This window comes from Hylobates moloch, unplaced genomic scaffold (assembly GCF_009828535.3).
Source record: "Hylobates moloch isolate HMO894 unplaced genomic scaffold, HMol_V3 SCAFFOLD_1, whole genome shotgun sequence".
NCBI lineage: Eukaryota > Metazoa > Chordata > Mammalia > Primates > Hylobatidae > Hylobates > Hylobates moloch.
The window spans coordinates 208,716,175-208,735,239 of NW_026652276.1; the positions used below are offsets into that span (position 1 = coordinate 208,716,175).

General features: G+C 40.6%; 1 protein-coding gene across 1 annotated transcript in view; it reads left to right on the forward strand.

The window, feature by feature from the left end:
* SND1 (staphylococcal nuclease and tudor domain containing 1) overlaps nt 1-19,065 on the forward strand; it is a 434,851-nt gene that overhangs the window by 34,574 nt on the left and 381,212 nt on the right. The window contains exons 3-9 of the mRNA XM_032761638.2: nt 5,892-6,012; nt 9,937-10,015; nt 12,284-12,444; nt 13,557-13,648; nt 14,288-14,446; nt 15,966-16,072; nt 18,625-18,715. Of these exons, the coding sequence (XP_032617529.1) occupies nt 5,892-6,012; nt 9,937-10,015; nt 12,284-12,444; nt 13,557-13,648; nt 14,288-14,446; nt 15,966-16,072; nt 18,625-18,715 (810 nt within the window). The remainder of the gene's footprint in view (nt 1-5,891; nt 6,013-9,936; nt 10,016-12,283; nt 12,445-13,556; nt 13,649-14,287; nt 14,447-15,965; nt 16,073-18,624; nt 18,716-19,065) is intronic.

The following is a 19,065-nucleotide window of genomic DNA, read 5'->3' on the forward strand; positions in this document are numbered from 1 at the left end:
TTATAATAAAGGACATTTTATTTTAATTAAGAAGTTAGTGAAGCAACGATATAGATAAAAGAGATAGAGAAAAACTCCCATAATTCTACTACCAACAGCAATCAGACTAAATAGATTAAAATAAATTTAAGTAGATTAAAATCAGTTCTTTTTCATTGGTCCTCCATCAGGGACCACAAATATTGAGAATATTAGCATATACCTCAGGGTCGTTTAATGAAGATTAAACAAGATAACATGAAGTGCTTAGTGCATGCTTATAAAATACTTAATAAATATTAGTTGTGGTAATCACTACTACTGCTTGCTAATTTCTCTTACTACAGATACTCCTAGTACTGTTAGATCAACCACTGAAGATTAAATATCTTTCAGCATTTTTCACATTTTGGGCATTAACGAATGGTTGAACCAACATTTTGAATAGTTTCTTTTCCTATTGTGTAACAGCTTGATTGCTTCCAAGTGAAGAGTGTTGACCCTTCTTGGAGCTGACCGAGTTCATTTGCCTGGAAGGAAGAAGTAGTGTAGCCTCTAAGAAAGAAGGGTTGGATTTTAATTTCCTGTTTTGTGGATGAGAATCTTGGGCAGAGAAATACAAGGCCAGTTGGAACTTGTTCTAAAATATCATAACTGTATCCCATGTTAACAGGACAGTGAAATCTTACCAGAACTATCCTAGGTGAAAGGATACTGTGTAACCTGATCCTAGCATTCGAGTATAGTCCATATATTTATACAGTCTGGTGCTTTTTGCCTCTCCCAGACTAACTCAGTCTCACTCTTTCTCCTGGTAACTCTTCAAAGATCCCTGTGAGATGAAATATTTGATAGCTGCGGGTTTCATCTTTTCCTAGCCCACAGTCATCATTTCTCCTTCCTAATAATCCAATGTCTCCTCACCCTGCTGTGATTTGGTTTTCCTCCTACTGTACCCTCAAAGCTGCGTCGACACAAGTTACCAGTAATGCCAGCTGATTGAAAAACCTGATTTCCCTGCTCTCATTTTGACTTCCCCACCCCTCACCCCAACGCTGACATCCATGCCTTTAACAAGGCCTAGAGATTCTGCCTCCTTAAAACCTCTCTTATCCATCCTTGACATTTGATTAATACTGCTATTCTTTGTTCGTCTCTGATAGAGTGCTTAGATGTTGAAATAATAGTCTCTTTGCCCTCATGCTCCTTCCCTCTTATCCTTTCTCCATATGCTCTCAGATTTTTTTGAAACATAATTTTATTTTTTCCCAGACTCTTCAGTGGTTCCTCATATTCCAAGACACTTTAGTGATTTCTCATTACCTCTGTGACAAATCTAAATGCCTTAGCCTGGGTTACAAGCCCATTTGTGATTTGACTTTTAGACTTCTCTTACTGAAACCCCTCTGGGATGCCAGGCCCCCACCATGCTGAAGAACTGAGGTCTTCTTACAGGCTGGGGTCCTGCCTTCTGCCCTCAGCTTATGCCTCCTCCTCTATCAGTAGTTCTTTCGCCACCTCTGTGGCTGGTGAGCACCTGCTGTCTTTTAAGATTCAGCCACTTAAGAAATCACACCTGACATTTCCTTTCATCATCCCATCTTTGTGCTGTCATAGCATTCACAACATTTCATTGCATGTTTACACGTTTATATATCTTTCTCTACTGGATTGCAAGCTCCAAAGAAGAGAACCTTTCTCTCATCTCTGTGTCTTTGTGCCTAGTAAGTACCTGACACAATACAGGTAAGCAGTGAATAAACATTTAAGTGAATAATGAGGAAAAGAACCTGAGTGTCTCCATTTTAGGGGTTGAAAGATTGTGCAATGTGGCACTACGCTTTCTCTCTGGCTTTCTATTTCTTTGGAGCGTGTTTAGCTTTTTCATATTCAGGAATAATCAAGGACCTTATTGCTTATTTGCATCCCTTTGTATCACTGTCCCAAATATCTTCACGTGATTATTCTTTGCCTTCCGTCATGATATCGTCTTTCAAAGAAACTCAGCTATCTCTTAAGTCCTGTGGCAATGAAAGCAGCCCCACTGTATGCCCCCAGCCATCTCTTCCCTGTTCCAAGCTAATCCCCAGCGTTGCCTAGCTACTCCAGGCAGCCTAGATACTGCATTGATGGGCACTGTGGGAATTATATATTTATTTCCCACAGAATTATTGAGCTCCTGCTGAGGGTAAAGTTGTTTATGGTTTCATGAGAAATATAGAAATGAGTGTCACAACCACTAAAGAACTTACTCATTTAACTAAACACCACCCATTCCCCAAAACCTATTGAAATAAAAAAATTAAGAAATACTATCTTTAAAAAATAATAAAAGTGGCCAGACCCAGTGGCTTACGCCTGTAATGCCAGCACTTTGGGAGGCCGAGGCGGGCGGATCATGAGGTCAGGAGTTCGAGACCAGCCTGGCCAACATGGTGAAACCTTGTCTCTACTAAAAATACAAAAAAAATTAGCCGGGCATGGTGGCGCATGCGTGTAGTCCCAGCTACTTGGGAGGCTGAGGCAGGAGAATCGCTTGAACCCTGGAAGCGGAGGTTGCAGTGAGCCGAGATTACGCCACTGCATTCCAGCCTGGCGACAGAGTGAGACTCTGTCTCAAAAATAAATAAATAATTAAATAAAACAAAATAAAAGGAGGTAAAAAATAAAAAAATAAATATTTTGCTATTTTTGTTTTTGAGACAGAGCCTTGCTTTGTTGCCCAGGCTGGAGTGCAGTGGCGCAATCTCGGCTCACTGCAACCTCCACCTCCCAGGTTCAAGCAATTCTCCTGTCTCAGCTTCCCAAGTAGCTGGGATTGCAGGCATGCGCCAACATGCCTGGCTAATTTTTTTTTTTTTTTTGGATTTTTAGTAGAGATGGAGTTTCACCATGTTGGCCAGGCTGGTCTTGAACACCTGACCTCAGGTGACCTGCCTGTCTTGGCCTCCCAAAGTGTTGGGATTATAGCCGTGAGCCTCCCAAAGTGCTGGGATTACAGGCCCGGCCGTGTTTTGCTATTATTTAGAAAAAGAAATGAATGTCACAATCCTGCATTCATTGGAGCTGTTGAGGACTGGGGTAGCTGGGGAAAGACAGCAGAGCAGGATTATCAGTTACATATCCAGATGGTACGGTGGGATGGTTGGAAGAGAAAGAGGGACAAAAAGTATTGAGTGTTGGGCCATGTACATAGTAACTAGTTAAGGTTTTACGTTCTGGGGTTTCATCTTGTCCTGGTAGTTTGAAGAGTCTATCTGGTCAAAGAGAAGATTAGAATTAAAAGCTCAGTTTCATTGTGGTAGACATGACAACCTTGCTTGGGTCTGGAAGTGCTGAGCAGGCTGTCAGATTGCCTGCAGTTGGGCATTCTAAAGGAAAGAGTAATTTTGAGTCTCAACTACTTAAAAGCCACTTGTTTCTTAGATGGGACTCTGGGGCATCATTTGAATAGACCACAGTTATTCTTCCTGTTAGACCATTCTGGCCCTTATTTGAATAAATGCTTTGAGCAAATTTCCTTATACCTGACTTTTAGAGTTGTTCTGCAAGCTTCTGTTAGGATAGACTTCTCCATCAGATACTCCTCTGCCTGGCCGTCCTTTGTGTGGACACATGGGTAACACTGGCCTCACTTCCACAAGGGTTCTGTCCCAGAGCACTCTCTTGCCCTTGGAGGAGTGATGTGGTCAGTTGCTTTCCTGTATAGCTCTTTGAGTCTCTTGATTGCCTCTTTTCTTAACTAATGTCTTGTCCAGTTATTGAATTTGCCCAACTCTGGATGGAACACAACTTGAGAAGGCTTATTTAGGAAAGGAAGATTGCAGAAACTAGGTTATTTTTTCTTATACGGTTAGGCATATGTCCTTTGCAAGACCTCCAGTGTGGTTTTCTCTTATTGACCGGTAACTAACCAGCTGGAAAACATGAGGTCCTAAGGGGAAGGTGTTTCTTCAGCGAGCCTTAAAAGTTTTTTAGAAAAGTTCTGTCTGGTTGGTAGAAATTGGAGGTTTCCCTGCAGGGGCTAGTTATTTCCCTGTGAACTGACCCTTTGTAAAAGTGAGTTTTCACCAAAGTCTTGGCCTCTTTTAGGAGCACTGGTCTTGTCAGAGCTTTTCCAAGTATTTAGGAAAGTTCTATGTTACTGAATTTTAAATATTAATACTCAGGACTACATCTTAAACTTATCTATAGCTGCGTATGTTTTTAGAGTAAGTTGATCCCTAAGGTAATAAAAATTTGAGAGGCTTTATTCATTGGTTCGGTGCTGTTTCTGTGATGTGGTTGGTAATTGGGATCATTTGTCAATCATCAGACTCTTTGGTGACTGGTATCTGATTTTATTTTTAGAGATTGGGGTGGGGGGTAGAAATGAGACATAAAATCAAGGTGAACTTGATATTGTCATTGAGTGAATTGGGTTGGCTGGTGCTTTGAAGAGAGGGCATGATGTGAGCAAGTATCCGTTCATTTTTGCATCTTTAAGAACCCTTACTGAGGATCAGTTCTCTAGAACCTCATGATTTATGTTATGTAACAGTACTGTTTTTATGAATACCAGCCCAACAGGTTGGTGGACCTGCCACCTTTTGATTGGTTTCTGGTTTCTTAGAAGTCATATGGATATTTTTCTTCTAGAAAAGCTTGTTGGGTGACTTCATGGAATAATTAGCATGGACCAAAAAGGTTAACAGAGGCTTCCTTTCAGGCCATCAGTTTACTCTTTTGCCTTTACTATGTGTAGCATGAGTTCTGTGGTTTGAAGAGATTATAATAGACAATGTATGCATGTTGTATATCACTTTTCCCTTTTATACTTCACATTTTTTTCAGCATGTGAGCTCCTACTGATCATATGCTCCTTGAACACCTACCCCGTCCCTCCCCATTTCGGTACTAAGGGAACTTGGGACATTAAACCAGGTCCAGACTATAAATTCAAGTGCCAGTGGCCACTGTGCCAATGGCTTCAGAGGAGAATCTCCATTTGTCTGAACCATCCCAGGAGTGATAGGATGGGGAGGGGCAAAACCACCCCTTTGTGTATTATCTTGAGATGACATGGAGACTCTGCTTCTGCTGTGTGGATGTGTAGCTCAGTCCTCGTGTCTGCATGAAACGGTGAGAGGAAAGAATCACCATTATCAAGGTGATCCTTTGTCAGGGGCTGTTACTGGTGTCCTCCCAAGGATGTTGGGACCTAGTAAAGGCTTCAGACTAGAGCAGAAGTAGAAGAAGAGCCATTTTGGGGGATATCTTCTTACTGTTGCTGATCTTCAAAGAGGGGAGTGGAGATGACTTAAATAAGGCTCACTTGAGCAGGGGATTCACTCTGAAATAAGAACACTAGAATCATGTACCTCTTCCAACAATGGCTTTAACTGGTTTCAGGCTAGTTTAATAGGCAGTGAAAGTGTTTTAGAAACTGGAAAGAGGCGGAGAAATGGAGGTGGTAGTTGTTAATTATGACTTCCCTCTGCCTAGGTGGGTGCCTGGAGCCTGGACTTCCCATTTAAAGGAGTGGGTTGATATATATACAGCATTTAGAGCAGTGGCTGGCACATGGTATGTGCTATAAAAGCATTGGCAAAATGTTATTCACAAAGTAAGCTATAACTGAACAGACAGTGATAGGGAAAAAGTCCTGCTGCCAGTGTCTGGAAAACTCTGAGGCCTGTTTTTAGTGTCTGTGTTAGTTAAACCAACTGCTGGACCCTCCTTTTTTTAAGAGCCCCCTAAGTGTGCGATCTGCATTATGTGCATTTCATTTTTGTATTCTCAAAGTCCAACGCAGGGCCAAGACCATGGTAGGTAGGTACACAGACATTTACTGAAGGAATGAAGTTGCTTGAATGCTGATTGGCATCTGAAACTAGGCAGTTCTCATGTGACATATTTGTTTTGTCTTTCAGCCCTGGGCATTTCCAGCTCGAGAGTTCCTTCGAAAGAAGCTGATTGGGAAGGAAGTCTGTTTCACGATAGAAAACAAGACTCCCCAGGGGCGAGAGTATGGCATGATCTACCTTGGAAAAGGTGAGCTGCAGGGAGAGGACTCATTTCTCTCAAGTCTAAAGTTCCTTTAAAGATCAGTTTTCTTATGGTGGAAGGCCAATGTGGGTTCTGGTGGAGGAAGCTCTAGGACAGTTGGCTGAAGGCATAAATGCAAATGCTTTGGGTCCTGAGCACATGGAATATATAGGTACAGAGGCATGCCCCTGGTGTTCCTGTTCCTTGTGTACCCCTTTTCCTGCTTTCCTGGCTTGGTTTAGGTGCATGTAGTATGGAGTTGCTTTCTTCCTTGTGTTTAGGCCATTCACTCATGGAGCTCAATGGCTCTGTGCTTGTAGGTCAGAATGCTAATTGAATTTCTATAGATTTCCTTTTGCATCTTCTGTTTCTTTTATCTATCTTGTGGCTTTTCTTCTCTTGGGAACTCTTTTGGAAAGGAAGATTTGTTGAGGGCCTATGGTTTTTTGCAGCCTACATGTTTTGTAATGGAATGGAAGGAGCACAGATGTCGGGGTTGCATAGATGTAGGTTAGAATTCTGATTTCTTACCATGTGCCCTTACTTAACCCTTAACCTCTGTGAGCCCTAGTTTCTTCATTTGTAACTTATTGAGAGAGTTGAAAGAAATATATAGGCCAGGCACAGTGGCTCACCTGTAATCCCAGCACTTTGGGAGCGTGAGGCAGGAGGATCTCTTAAGCACAAGAGTTCGAGACCAGCCTGGGGCAATATGGTGAAACCCCGTTTTTATGGAAAAATTAGCCAGGCGTGGTGGTGCACGCCTGTAGTCCTAGCTACTCGGGAGGCTGAGGTGGGAGGATCACCTGAGTCTGGGAGGTCAAGTCTGTAGTGAGCCATGATCATGCCACTGCACTCTAGCCTGAGTGACTGACTGAGATCCTGGTCAAAAAACAAAAAAATAGTATATGTAAAGCACCTCACTCTGGATATTTGTGTGTGTGCATATTGTATAGCTGGGCCAGATGGTTCATGGGATATTAGATGTTCTGGGCTTTTTGGATTAGGTAGTAAGAGAATAAGATTGAGGAATGGAGTTGGAACAGAAATAGGACATTGAAAGAGGAATTGGTAGGATGTTCTCCAGAAAGCAGCCAGATGAACATGAAGTTATGTTCATTGAACTATTTGTGGAGCAGAATTTTTTTTAAGTTTCATATGATTCTTTGATTAAAAACCTTTCAGATAGCTCATGTAACGGAGTTGATTTGGATAATCTATTTGTGTTGGATAGTCAGTGCTAGCAATAAGCAAGCAGGGTAGAGTGACAGTGCTAACAGTATTCTAAGACTCTGTTTTTAATGATACAGGTCTCAGAAAAATGAGTTGAGAATGACCTTGGAGGCATCTTGTTCAATTTCCTACCTAGTAGAGAAATACCTCTTTTTAGTCTCCCAGAAAACGGCTACCTGCTTCTTATTTGAATGAGAAATTCTAGAAACCTAAGGCCTCTTTTCAAAAAGGGAAATAAGTTTGCTTTTTACTCATAATTCTTATAATATAGTAAGAAACAAAACGCTTAAAGATAATTATTGAGTGGTTACTGGTTAGAAAGAATGTAAGAGGAAAAGAAGTGTATTATCTTCAAAATGCAATTGTTAAGGATTTCATTACCTAAAAAATTTCAATTCCATGACAGCCGATCAGTCTTCTGTTACCCCACAAGAGACCTTACGGAACCACAGATAATTGTGGGCACAGATATTTCTATATGTAGACCACCCCTAGGAGTTCATTTTAATACCCTTGGTCTTCAACCAAAATGGCCAAATTGTTTATTCTAAGAGAAGCTGATATTTTTAATTATCTGTAGAGTTGTTTTTTAAAAGTTTACTTTTTAAACTGACTCACATTACAAACTGGATGTAATTTAGTATGTTAACACATTAGTGTTTAGAATAAGAACTGGCACATAGTAGGTGATCAATAAATATGTACTTAAAGAATGGTTGGAATTACCTATATCTTTCCATTTTAAAGATAAAGAAGTGGTTTAGTGTTTAATATTTTCACTAAGGTATTTTAACTAACTCTTAATGTCAATTCTATTATAATGAAAGAAAACCGTGGTTTAGATAATTAGCATTTGTATATTTATTTTATTGCTACCCACTATTTTTTATGATGGGAGAGAATGGTAAAATTTGAGACTTTGTGGTTAACCTAGAACTTATTAAAGAGATGATTAGTTTTCTGACTTTTGAAGACAATATAGCCACCCACCTGCTCTGAATACTGTCTCCAGATGTGACTTGGTCAAATTCAGAATTTGATAAGTAAGAAGCAAGAATAAGATCCTTGGCCTACAAATTCCTGTTTCACTTTCCTATCCATCACATTTCGTTGCCTCCGTTGAGGGTTCACCCCAGGGGAAGATACTTTTCTCCTTTTTGTAGGCACATTCAGAACTCACTTTTTAGAAGTGGGCCATTTCAGCATGCTGTGTGCCAAGAAAATGTCTGGCTTATCGGGTGTGCTGTTGATCAGCCCATTTTATGGTCACTCACCTTGTTTGTACCTGAGCTTCGTTCTTTCCACCCCCAGATCTCCTGGCACTTCACTGCTCAATTTTCCCTTAATCGTTGAGTCCTTCCTTTTGACTTTTCACTCTTTGGGATTCCTGTTGCTTGGAAGAACCAATGCAAAATTTACTAATGTGTCTTTGGCTGGCCTCAGCAGTAACCTCAGTGGAAAGGGTCAGGTGATCCACACTCACTCTCGGAACCTGAACCTTCTTTGTATAAACTTCTCAGTTCAACTTTTCTTGGTAGGAAAAGAGGCTTAAGATTTGCCCCTGCAGAAATTTGGGCATGATAATGGCGAGGCAATTAGGTTGGGCTTGGGGGGCGGTGTATGTACCTGTTACTGCTTGCAGAAGTCGATGTGTAGTGTGCCAAATGTAAATCTTACAGAATTTTATTCTTTGCTGACATTACCTATCAGTTAGACTGCTGTGTTTCATGTTATCTTGGAGTTTGTTCTCTGCCATATTAAAGATTTTTATGTGGTTATTCCCTCAAAGATATCTTCCTTTATGGTTTTGGCCGACAAGCAGAGATTTAAGAGAAAACACTGAGCCTGAAAGCTTTTCCAATAGCCTCAAACTACAATTAATGTTTCAAGTGCCTGGGTAGAACCTAATCAGATTGGGTTTTATGTTTAACTTTATTTTTCTTGCTAGGTCTGATGGCTGCTTTGTGAGAGATGAGAAATCTAGCCAGTGTTCTCTCAGTATCTCTGTGAGAGCAAGAGAAAGTCTTTGTCAAATGGTGTAGCTTGTTTTGGTGTCCTCTTGGAGCAGAGAATAAGACATCCCTGAGAGGAGTTGGACTTTCTGGCATAACATGTGATAGGCAGCCCTAAATGAATCCGTCTCTCTGATCGTACATGGTGAAGGGACTAACTTTTTCTAATTCTTGCCATGCGTTTGGCACTGTGCTTGGTGATTTACACACATTACTATTTAATTCTCACAAGAACCCATCAAGGCAAGTGCCCTCCCCATTTTAGAGATGAGTAAATTAAGATGCTGGGAGAGCTTGTCGAAGCTATTAAGCAGCCGGATTTGTGTTCAGCTCCGGGCTTCTATTCCTCCAGTCACCACTTTATACTCTCTTGAGCTGCCAGCTGCATGTGTCTTGCTTTCTTGTCCGTCTCCCATGGTTCCTGAGATGCCTTTGGCCTAGAAGATACACTAGAAAATTAAAAACAAAGTCCTGAGAAGATTGATAGACCTTTGGGTCCTAGAGACTAGATATTATGGGAAAAGAGGTTTTCTGAAAAACCCAGTGCTACATTGCTGCCGTGTCCATTTCTCTGGCAGCATTATTCTCCTTGAGGAGCTAAGTGTGAAAGTGGTCCCATTTGGGCTCTGTTGCTGTTGGAGGCAGGTTTGAATCTTGTTTCTAAATCCCCCCTTTTCCTCCTCAGATACCAATGGGGAAAACATTGCAGAATCACTGGTTGCAGAAGGCTTAGCCACCCGGAGAGAAGGCATGAGAGCTAATAAGTAAGTATTCATTACTCCGCTGTCTCTCTGACTTCCTTGAGACATCAAGGGAGGTTGGGTAGTCAGCTGTAAATTGGCTTTGCTGCATTTTTTCATTCTTGCCCCCAGACATGGGTAACTGCAGGGGCTTTCACAGCTTCGAGGACATTCTTGCCCAGGTATGGATTATTCTGAGCTAGGAAGTCACTCAGCATTCATTAATGGTGTTTGAGGTATATGACTCTTTTAAACACAGGCTTTGAGACTAGGCAATTCTATTCTTCATATTCATAAGAGTCAGCAAGTCTTAGACTGTAGATATTTAGTTCCAGAGTATTTATCTATCTGTCTAGCCAGTCCCAAATATTTGTTGAGCACTTACTATGTGCCAGGCAGTTTTCTAGGCACTGAGAATATAGTGTGAATAGACTTAGCTTTTGCTGACATTTTAATGGGGAGACAGGCAGTCTCCTCATTACAATCAGTGCAAGGAATAAGTACAGTCAAAATTAAGGGGGCGAATAAATAGAATACAAAGCAAAATCTGTTGTTTAGAATCTGGAGAAACTGACAAGGCCTCACTTGTTCTGTTTTGAGAGTCAGGAAAAATTTATATCTCTTCAAAGTCTTTCAAGTCTGTGTTGTTTATGTATCTGTAGTTGCTTAATAGGTAAAATGTATTTGTTTAGCCAATGGCAATGTGAACCTGTTAGAAAGGGGTTGTGTGTATATCAGGTTTATAGTATGTATATCATGTTCAAGTTCACTAGTGTTGGCTGTCAGTAGGATGGATTGAAGCTGGCTTTCATTAACAGTATAGTCTCTGAAAAGTGCTGCATCTGTAATTTGGAGGCTGTAATAGTGCTGTTTTATATCATTAAGTCCCTGCTGTCTTATATGACGGTCATAGCTATAGGAAAGGCTTTAGAGAAACATTCGCATGAGGTATACCAATGATGAGGATGAGCAAAGGCAAAAATGTGCCTTTTGCATTCTTTCTGCCTTCACAGACATAGGGGCCAGGTCTTTCACCATAGACTTCTGTGGTCCTTTCTGATTGAGAGGAGAGATTTGCTGGACTCTATAATTGGGATGTGCCAGTGGGAATTTGTTGAATTAAGATACTTGTTTTGGTGGTGTGTTTGGACGTATGCCAAATTTGTATCTTAAGGACAATTACTGGCTTGATTACCATTTCAGTATTTTTTGGGAATTCAGTTTGCAATTGGAATGAATAATAAAAAAATCTCACGGCAGGATTGGACCATCTCAACAAATAAATCTCCCCTGGAGTACCAGTCCTTTTTCCTCCAAAATTGTTTTGACTTCAAGTCAAAACAATTTTGTGTTTTGTTCAATCTCTTACACTATTTTGTGTTTGGTTCAATCTCTTACACTACATTTCTTCATCTAATTTTGACTGTGAATTTGGATCCCTGAGGGTGTGGTTGCCTTTTGGGGTAGGGAAGGGAAGAGAGGTGAAGACTTCTGGCTTGAGAAATTGGTAGGTCATCCTTGCTTAGGAATCCCTCCTGCTGAAGATGAGAAGAGATTCAGTTTATGCATGCAGCCGTTGATGGCACCGGCTGTCTGAGATTATGCAGAAGCCATGCAGTTCCATGCTGTCTTTAGCTCAGATATAACAGAGAAAGAGGAGCCATTTCTAGCCTTTTTTAAAAAACTTGATTTGATTTGTCTACTGATATTTTGGCTGCTCTAGTACATAGTTTGGTTTCTTGCCTGATGAAGGAGGAGGCTTCCATTTTCAAGCTGCTTTTGTCTAGCTTGCCTTATTGAATGTGTGAGTAGTTTGGGGGTAACATTATCTGTGATAGCAGTATTCATTCCACATTCCTCAGCCTTGTTCTGTAAACTGAGAGAGAGAAAGAGTGGTTCTTAGTCGGCTTCTCTGCACTACCGAGCTGTGCCTGGGATTCCAGTTCCTGAATCTGGGATGGTTAAATGAAGCTCTACCCCCTGGAGCAACTCTGAGCCACTAACTTGTTCTCTTCTAATTGGTGATGGTGGCAGTACTGAGATGTGTGTTCTTTAGATTGTCTCATTAAATACTCTTACTATTTAACCTTTTGTTTGAAAGGACAAGTCTGGAATCTAGAAATTGCAATCATGGTGATTTTCTGGTTATAGGCTTGGGTCTTAAGCCATAGATCTGAAACAGACCTTTGTTGTCTTCAAGGAGTGAAGATGCTGAAGAAAACCTATGTCAGAGAGCCTCGTATTTCTGTTTGTGAACTCACTAACCACTCTTGTTTATTTTTTATGTCCCAGTCCTGAGCAGAACCGGCTTTCAGAATGTGAAGAACAAGCAAAGGCAGCCAAGAAAGGGATGTGGAGTGAGGGGAACGGTTCACATACTATCCGGGATCTCAAGTATACCATTGAAAACCCAAGGCACTTTGTGGACTCACACCACCAGAAGCCTGTTAATGGTGAGGCTGGCGGGAACAGACAGATATGACTCAGGGTGATTTCTTTCTGTTTGCACTCTTTGCTTCTTGAGGTTTGTAAAATCTAGTAAGCCTTTCTTATACTTATTTAGTATCCATGGGAAATCCTTAAGGTTAAAACATCACCTTAGTATTTCAGAAGGGAATTTGGATTCAGTTCATGTAGGTCACATCAGATACATTCTGCAGAGGCTAGTCCTGTGCTGTTGCAGGGTAGTAAATTGCTGGTATTTTGCACATTGATTGTGTTCTATTCTCTAAAAGAAGGCTACTTAAATACCAACCCTGAAACTTAGAGGTAGCAAAATGTATTCTGTATACATCTTAACAGATATAGTCATGCTTCATTGGGGATTGGTTCCAGGACCCTACCCCGCTCTTCCTCCTGGGAATACCAGAATCAAAGATGCTTAAGTCCTTTATATAAAATGGTGCAGTATTTGCCTATAACCCACTCACATCCTCCCATATACTTTAAATCATCGCTAGATTACTTACAATACCTATTAGAGTGCCTACACACCACTTCATTTGTGTGGACTCAACATAATACTTGGTGTGTGGCAAATTCATGTTTTGCTTTTAGGAACTTTGTGGAATTTTTTCTTTTTTCTGAATATTTTTGACCAGTGGTTGGTTGACTCCATGAATGTGGAACCCATGGATATAGAGGGCTGACTGTATGTGTATTTATATGCTGTATAGTTTTTGGCCCGGTTTTGAGACCTTGCTAACTGCAGACTCAGTAAAATAAGATTTTTACCAATCTTAAGTTACTAATTATTTTTTGTTGGGCACCTGGTACTCAGGTGAGCATCCTAGCTTATGGATAACAAACCTTCAGTGTGAGCCATGAGGTCCCAGAAGGTTCAGAAGACAGAGAAGCAGGTCTAATCTGCATTCTCCAGGAATTGTTTGTGCAAGAGTCTTTTATGTAAACTCTCATGATCTGCAAGTGCATCCTTACTTTTCAGAGGGAGGCTTTCTCAGGGTTTTTGGGGAGAGGAAACTGTGTTAAGTGCAGTTTGATTGGGCAGTGTTCATCCTTGTTAGGATGTTTGCTAAGGACTTAAGCTGTTTATTCTGTCACGCAGCTATCATCGAGCATGTGCGGGACGGCAGTGTGGTCAGGGCCCTGCTCCTCCCAGATTACTACCTGGTTACAGTCATGCTGTCAGGCATCAAGGTCAGACCATACTCTTGGCTACGTGGTGGGTTTAGAGTTTGTGGATGTTCAGTGATGGATTCTTCTACTTGGGGACTTTGGATCTGCTGTTTCTTCCTAATGTGGGCCATTAACATTGACTTTATACTTGTTTTGGTTTAAACTTTGTAGTGCAACAGTTCTAATTTGATCAAATAACTTTATTTATTTTTTAAAGTATTCTGGGTCTGGAATGGGCTGTGCTTAGGGTTGTTAAGTATGTAAACCTAGAGAAATGGAACAATGAGAGGCTATGAAGTTTGCTGAATATGGCTTGCATTAAGCATTAATGTAAAATATTCATTTTGGTTTTTAAAAAATCAGAGATTAAAAGCTGAGCACTGGCAAGTCTTTTTTTGGTAAGGGGCCACTTTTTACTGTAATTAAAATTATTGTCCTCACGATAATGTGAGTTTTATTGTCTACCTTTGCCAGGAAGTCTGAGATGATGATATTTCCAGTCCCTTTTTACCAGTGTGTTTTAAATTAGAAGGGCTGATTTAAGACCTTCCTGAGTTTAGCTTCGTGGCATGTGTGTTTTTTGGAAGGCTTAGTGTGGGGTGAGAGTGCCTAGCACTCACATTTAGGCTGCATTACTCACCTACCTTGCCTTTGCTTTAGTGCCCAACTTTTCGACGGGAAGCAGATGGCAGTGAAACTCCAGAGCCTTTTGCTGCAGAAGCCAAATTTTTCACCGAGTCGCGACTGCTTCAGAGAGATGTTCAGATCATTCTGGAGAGCTGCCACAACCAGAACATTCTGGGTACCATCCTTCATCCAGTGAGTGTGTCTGTGCAGACTGGGTGGTGATGGGCTAGGGATGCGTTTGAGGTTTGAAGAACAGGAGTTTGCTTCTCTTTCTCTGTATTTAACATCCATTAAAATATTGGCCGGTTGCAGTGGCTCACGCCTGTAATCCCAGCACTTTGGGAGGCCAGGGCGGGTGGATCATGAGGTCAGGAGATCGAGACCATCCTGGCCAACATGGTGAAACCCTGTTTCTACTAAAAATACAAAAATTAGCCTGTTGTGGTGGCGTGCACCTATAGTCCCAGCTACTCAGGAGGCTGAGGCCGGAGAATCGCTTGAACCCAGGAGGCGGAGGTTGCAGTGAGCCAAGATTGCACCACTGCACTCCAGCCTGGGCGACAGAGCAAGACTCTGTCTCAAAAAAAAAAATTATGGCAGGATTATTATTAATATCTGCTGATTTTTGAGGCATTTTCTAGGGAATTATCATTTGTCTTAAGGAATTGGACAATTTTCTCACCTTTAGGAAATTAATCTCAAGTGTTACTGGGTTCATAAGAAGAAGAGAAACTTGATCACATATTTATCTAACTGTTTGGTCCTAGGGGTTGCTACATTCATTAGAAGTAGAACTGAAATTTGTAGAATAGGGTTGATGAGGTCTAGAAGTCAGCGAGCTGAAGTATTGATAGATCAATCATGAGGAAACTGAGGTATGGAAAAATTATGTTTTGTATTCCAGGCTTTATCCAGCTACCTCCTAACTCTGCTTTTAGCGGGGAGTAGGTTCTTTATGTTCTTATAGTTCTGACTGTTGGATGTTTTACCTTATTGTGCACTTTGATAGTTGGGTTATTCTTAGACGTAAGATGGCCTTCTTTTTAACACCTAAAATTGAATGGATTTTCATTATTTTAACCTGTGTCCAATACAGAGCTAAGCTACTTACTCTTTGTCTAGATAATTCTTCCATGATGGCAGTTGTGGAAGGTTGAAAGGCTTGGTTTGGGGTGTGCCAAGGTCATGTCTGTTTCTTCTGGAGTGCTGTCTGGCTGTGCCCTGCCAGATGGCTCTGTGTTACAGTAGAGTGTGAATTTTAATTCACTGGGCAAAATGTAGCTTCCGTTATTCCCTGCTCAGCCTGTTCTTCAGCTCTTAAGAAAGGGGGAGGAAGTGCTGATCTTAAGGGAGGGAAGAATAAGGTGTAATCTCTATTAAAGATTAACATCCTCCTCTGCCCACAAGAAGAGCTATTGAAATGTCAATTCCATTCAAAGCCATTCAAAGCATTTATCCTACTTCTATTAAGTAAGTTATTATGGTGGATATTGTGGGGATACCAAGCCAAGGCTATTGAAAGGAGTCTCAGAGTGGCATCTCTCCCATGTTAGGAGTGGTTTCGTAGTGAGAGAAGCTACTCTACTGTAAACAAACAAACAAACTGCAGACTAGTTTGTGACTGTGTTAATTGTGTCAGAAGTCTAGAGAAATGGTTTCTTTTGCAACAGAGTCTAATCTATGCCTGCCTCTCATGTACCTTGTTTTTCAGAACGGCAACATCACAGAGCTCCTCCTGAAGGAAGGTTTCGCACGCTGTGTGGACTGGTCGATTGCAGTTTACACCCGGGGCGCAGAAAAGCTGAGGGCAGCTGAGAGGTAAGGTCTGTCCGAGAGGCCTTCCAGCTGTGGATCTTGTTAAGGATCTTTAGAGAAAGAAATCTGGTGATTTGCTCACACCTCTGTGTGTCAGTGTTCATTTTACTTCAGTAAAGGAGTAGGGCAGTTCCTTATAGAGGAGTGACTTAAATATTGGTCTTCAGGTTCGGTCTAATTGAGTGCTGAATGGTAAGTACTTAGAGTTTTCACTTAGACATTATTCTTCACTTGATTTGCTTTTTTAATGTTTTCAGATCATTTTTTTCCCAAGCCCCTTGCTTAAGTTCTGGGTTTTAGACATTTGGAATGTAATAAACTTGAAGCTTATTTGAGAAAGATGAAATTGCTTATTAGCTGCTCCCAAACAGACAGACAAGAGCAAGGATATGATGGAAAGACAGAGCCTGTGGATTTTAAACCAGGACCATTCAATATTGTTGTGAGGCCTGTTCCCTAGCTTATTTAAAACTGTGTTTCAGTTATAAATGCTAATATAACTCTGAGATGTTATTGTGTGTTTTTGACTTGTTGGCTATCGTTAAAGCAGATATAGGAATAACTTGTTTCTAGAAAACTGCATGTAGAAATTCCAAATATTAGTCGCCATTTCAACTGTCAGGGTCAAGATGTAGATGTAGATGTAGATATCGGTGAACTTTCTCCATTTGATGGGTAGATGGAAGAAAATAAAGCAGGTAGCAACAGTAGATGAATGGAAATGATGCTCAGGAAAGTCTGAATCACCACCTTGCATGATACGTTTAAGCAAAGACAGCACATAGCTGATGACAGTAATCCACTCTCAAGGCTTGCTGTATGACTTGTTTCAGAATCTTAAAGTTATAATGGTCTTGATAACTACATTTTTGTGACTGAGATATACAGCTAAGAGATGTGCAACGACATGAGTGAATAACTAGTATTTGTTCCATTTCTTAGGTCTTTTTCATCCTTGAGTACCTATAAGCAGAAGTATTTGCAGGTTTTTATAAAAGTAGATATTAATCTAGGCCATTTGATATGGCACATCTGACATGTGTATTGTCTGATGGAAAAGAACAGTGATTACTTAGAATTTTTTTTATGTTGTTCTACAATTAAGTTAGAAAGATATAATAACCGTATCAAGTACAGTGTTTCAGATACTTCTGATTATTCTACAATGCTCAATTTCTTTTGGTTCAGAGAATCCTGTTATGTTCATTAGTATTCTAAATTAATTTGATTTTTTTTTGCATTCTTTGATTTCTTGCCCCCTCCCCCCTCTTTTTTGAGACGGAGTCTTGCTCTGTCGCCAGGCTGGAGTGCAGTGGCACGATCTCCACTTACTGCAACCTCTACCTCCCTGTTTCAAGCGATTCCCCTGCCTCAGCCTCCCCAGTAGCTGGGACTACAGGTGCACGCCACCACACCTGGCTAATTTTTTTTTTGTATTTTAGTGGAGACGGTTTCACCACGTTGGCCAGGATGGTCTCGATCTCCTGGCCTCGTGATCCACCCGCCTTGGCCTCCCAAAGTGCTGGGATTACAGGTGTGAGCCACTGCGCCTGGCCCAGTATCTTGCCTTTCTTTGAAGAAAGTGAATGCAATGAAAATAATATCTACATGTTATATGACATCAGTAGAAGATTTTATGGATTTTTTGGGGGAGTGCTCATCATTAAAAAACAAGCTTAGACCAGAGAATGCAAATCCTATTTTGATAATATGTGATTACTTGTCTGCTGTTTTGCATGCTGTATTTGAGCTACTTGAATTGTAGGTAAAATTGCATCCTCTGTATTGAATTACTTCTTGTATTTTACAACTACTACATCCTGCTTTGTGTTTTTCTCATTTTAGTGCTTCTCTAAAACAAAAGATTGGAATACTGTTTTCAGAAATAATAGTTCCTTTTCACTGCACTTGTATCCACTTATTTGTAAGTGGTTTAAGACAGCTGTTCATTGATTTTTTTTTTAATCTTTGCACATATTCCATTTTCCTACTCATAGTCTGGCTCAGAAAATATCTACTGGGCATAATACTTCAAAATAAATTTCTGGCTACATAGCTTTTTTTTTTTAACTCTTGTCAATGAACTTATAAGGATTTTGTTCATTTTCTAATTATTCTATAGATGCACTGTCATGACAGTTCTTATATATAGGATTTGGTAGCTGGTAACCTTTTTATAATTCAGATAGAAATTGAGCAGGTCTGTGCTTTTTAAGAAAGATGTTTGTTTAGATGTGTGGGTTCTTCCCATTTTTTGTAGTAGTCACCCAGGAGATATTGGATAAACCAGAGTTAATAATGAAGGTGGACTTGAACCAACTAGGCTCAAAAAATTGTATGCCTGGACCATAGTCTCCCAGCTGTGGGCTTACAGTATACATATGTATCTTGCATGTTTTCATTTACTCTCGCTCTTTGTTCTGGTTTGACTGGTAGTCTTCCTTCTGGATACATCTACAGGGTAGAGTAGGATGCTGCACCAACTGTGCTCCCATGGTAGTGGTGGATTCCATTTGCTGAGTCTGAATGATCTTTCATCCTTGCTTTGTTGTCAGGTTTGCCAAAGAGCGCAGGCTGAGAATATGGAGAGACTATGTGGCTCCCACTGCTAATTTGGACCAAAAGGACAAGCAGTTTGTTGCCAAGGTGAGTCATTCTCAGCATCTTGATATGCATAGTGGACATTGCCAGGCGAGTAATAATACAAGGATTTGAACAATTAGAAATGCTGAAGCTCTTGAAAATATCAAGGCAAGCCAGTAGGAGTGTGTGTGTGTGTGTGTGTGTGTTTATTGTAGGGGGCTTAGAAACCATTAGACTATTTAAATTTCTTTGTAAATTAGCTAACTTCAAACTAGCTTGAAATCTCTCTCATATTTTAGGACTTCTTTTTTATCTGCCTAGCAAATAGCACTGTCTTAAGATTTCCTATGTCCAAGTATAGATGGTCCCTGACTTATACTGGGTCGACTTAAGATATTTTGACTTTACAATGG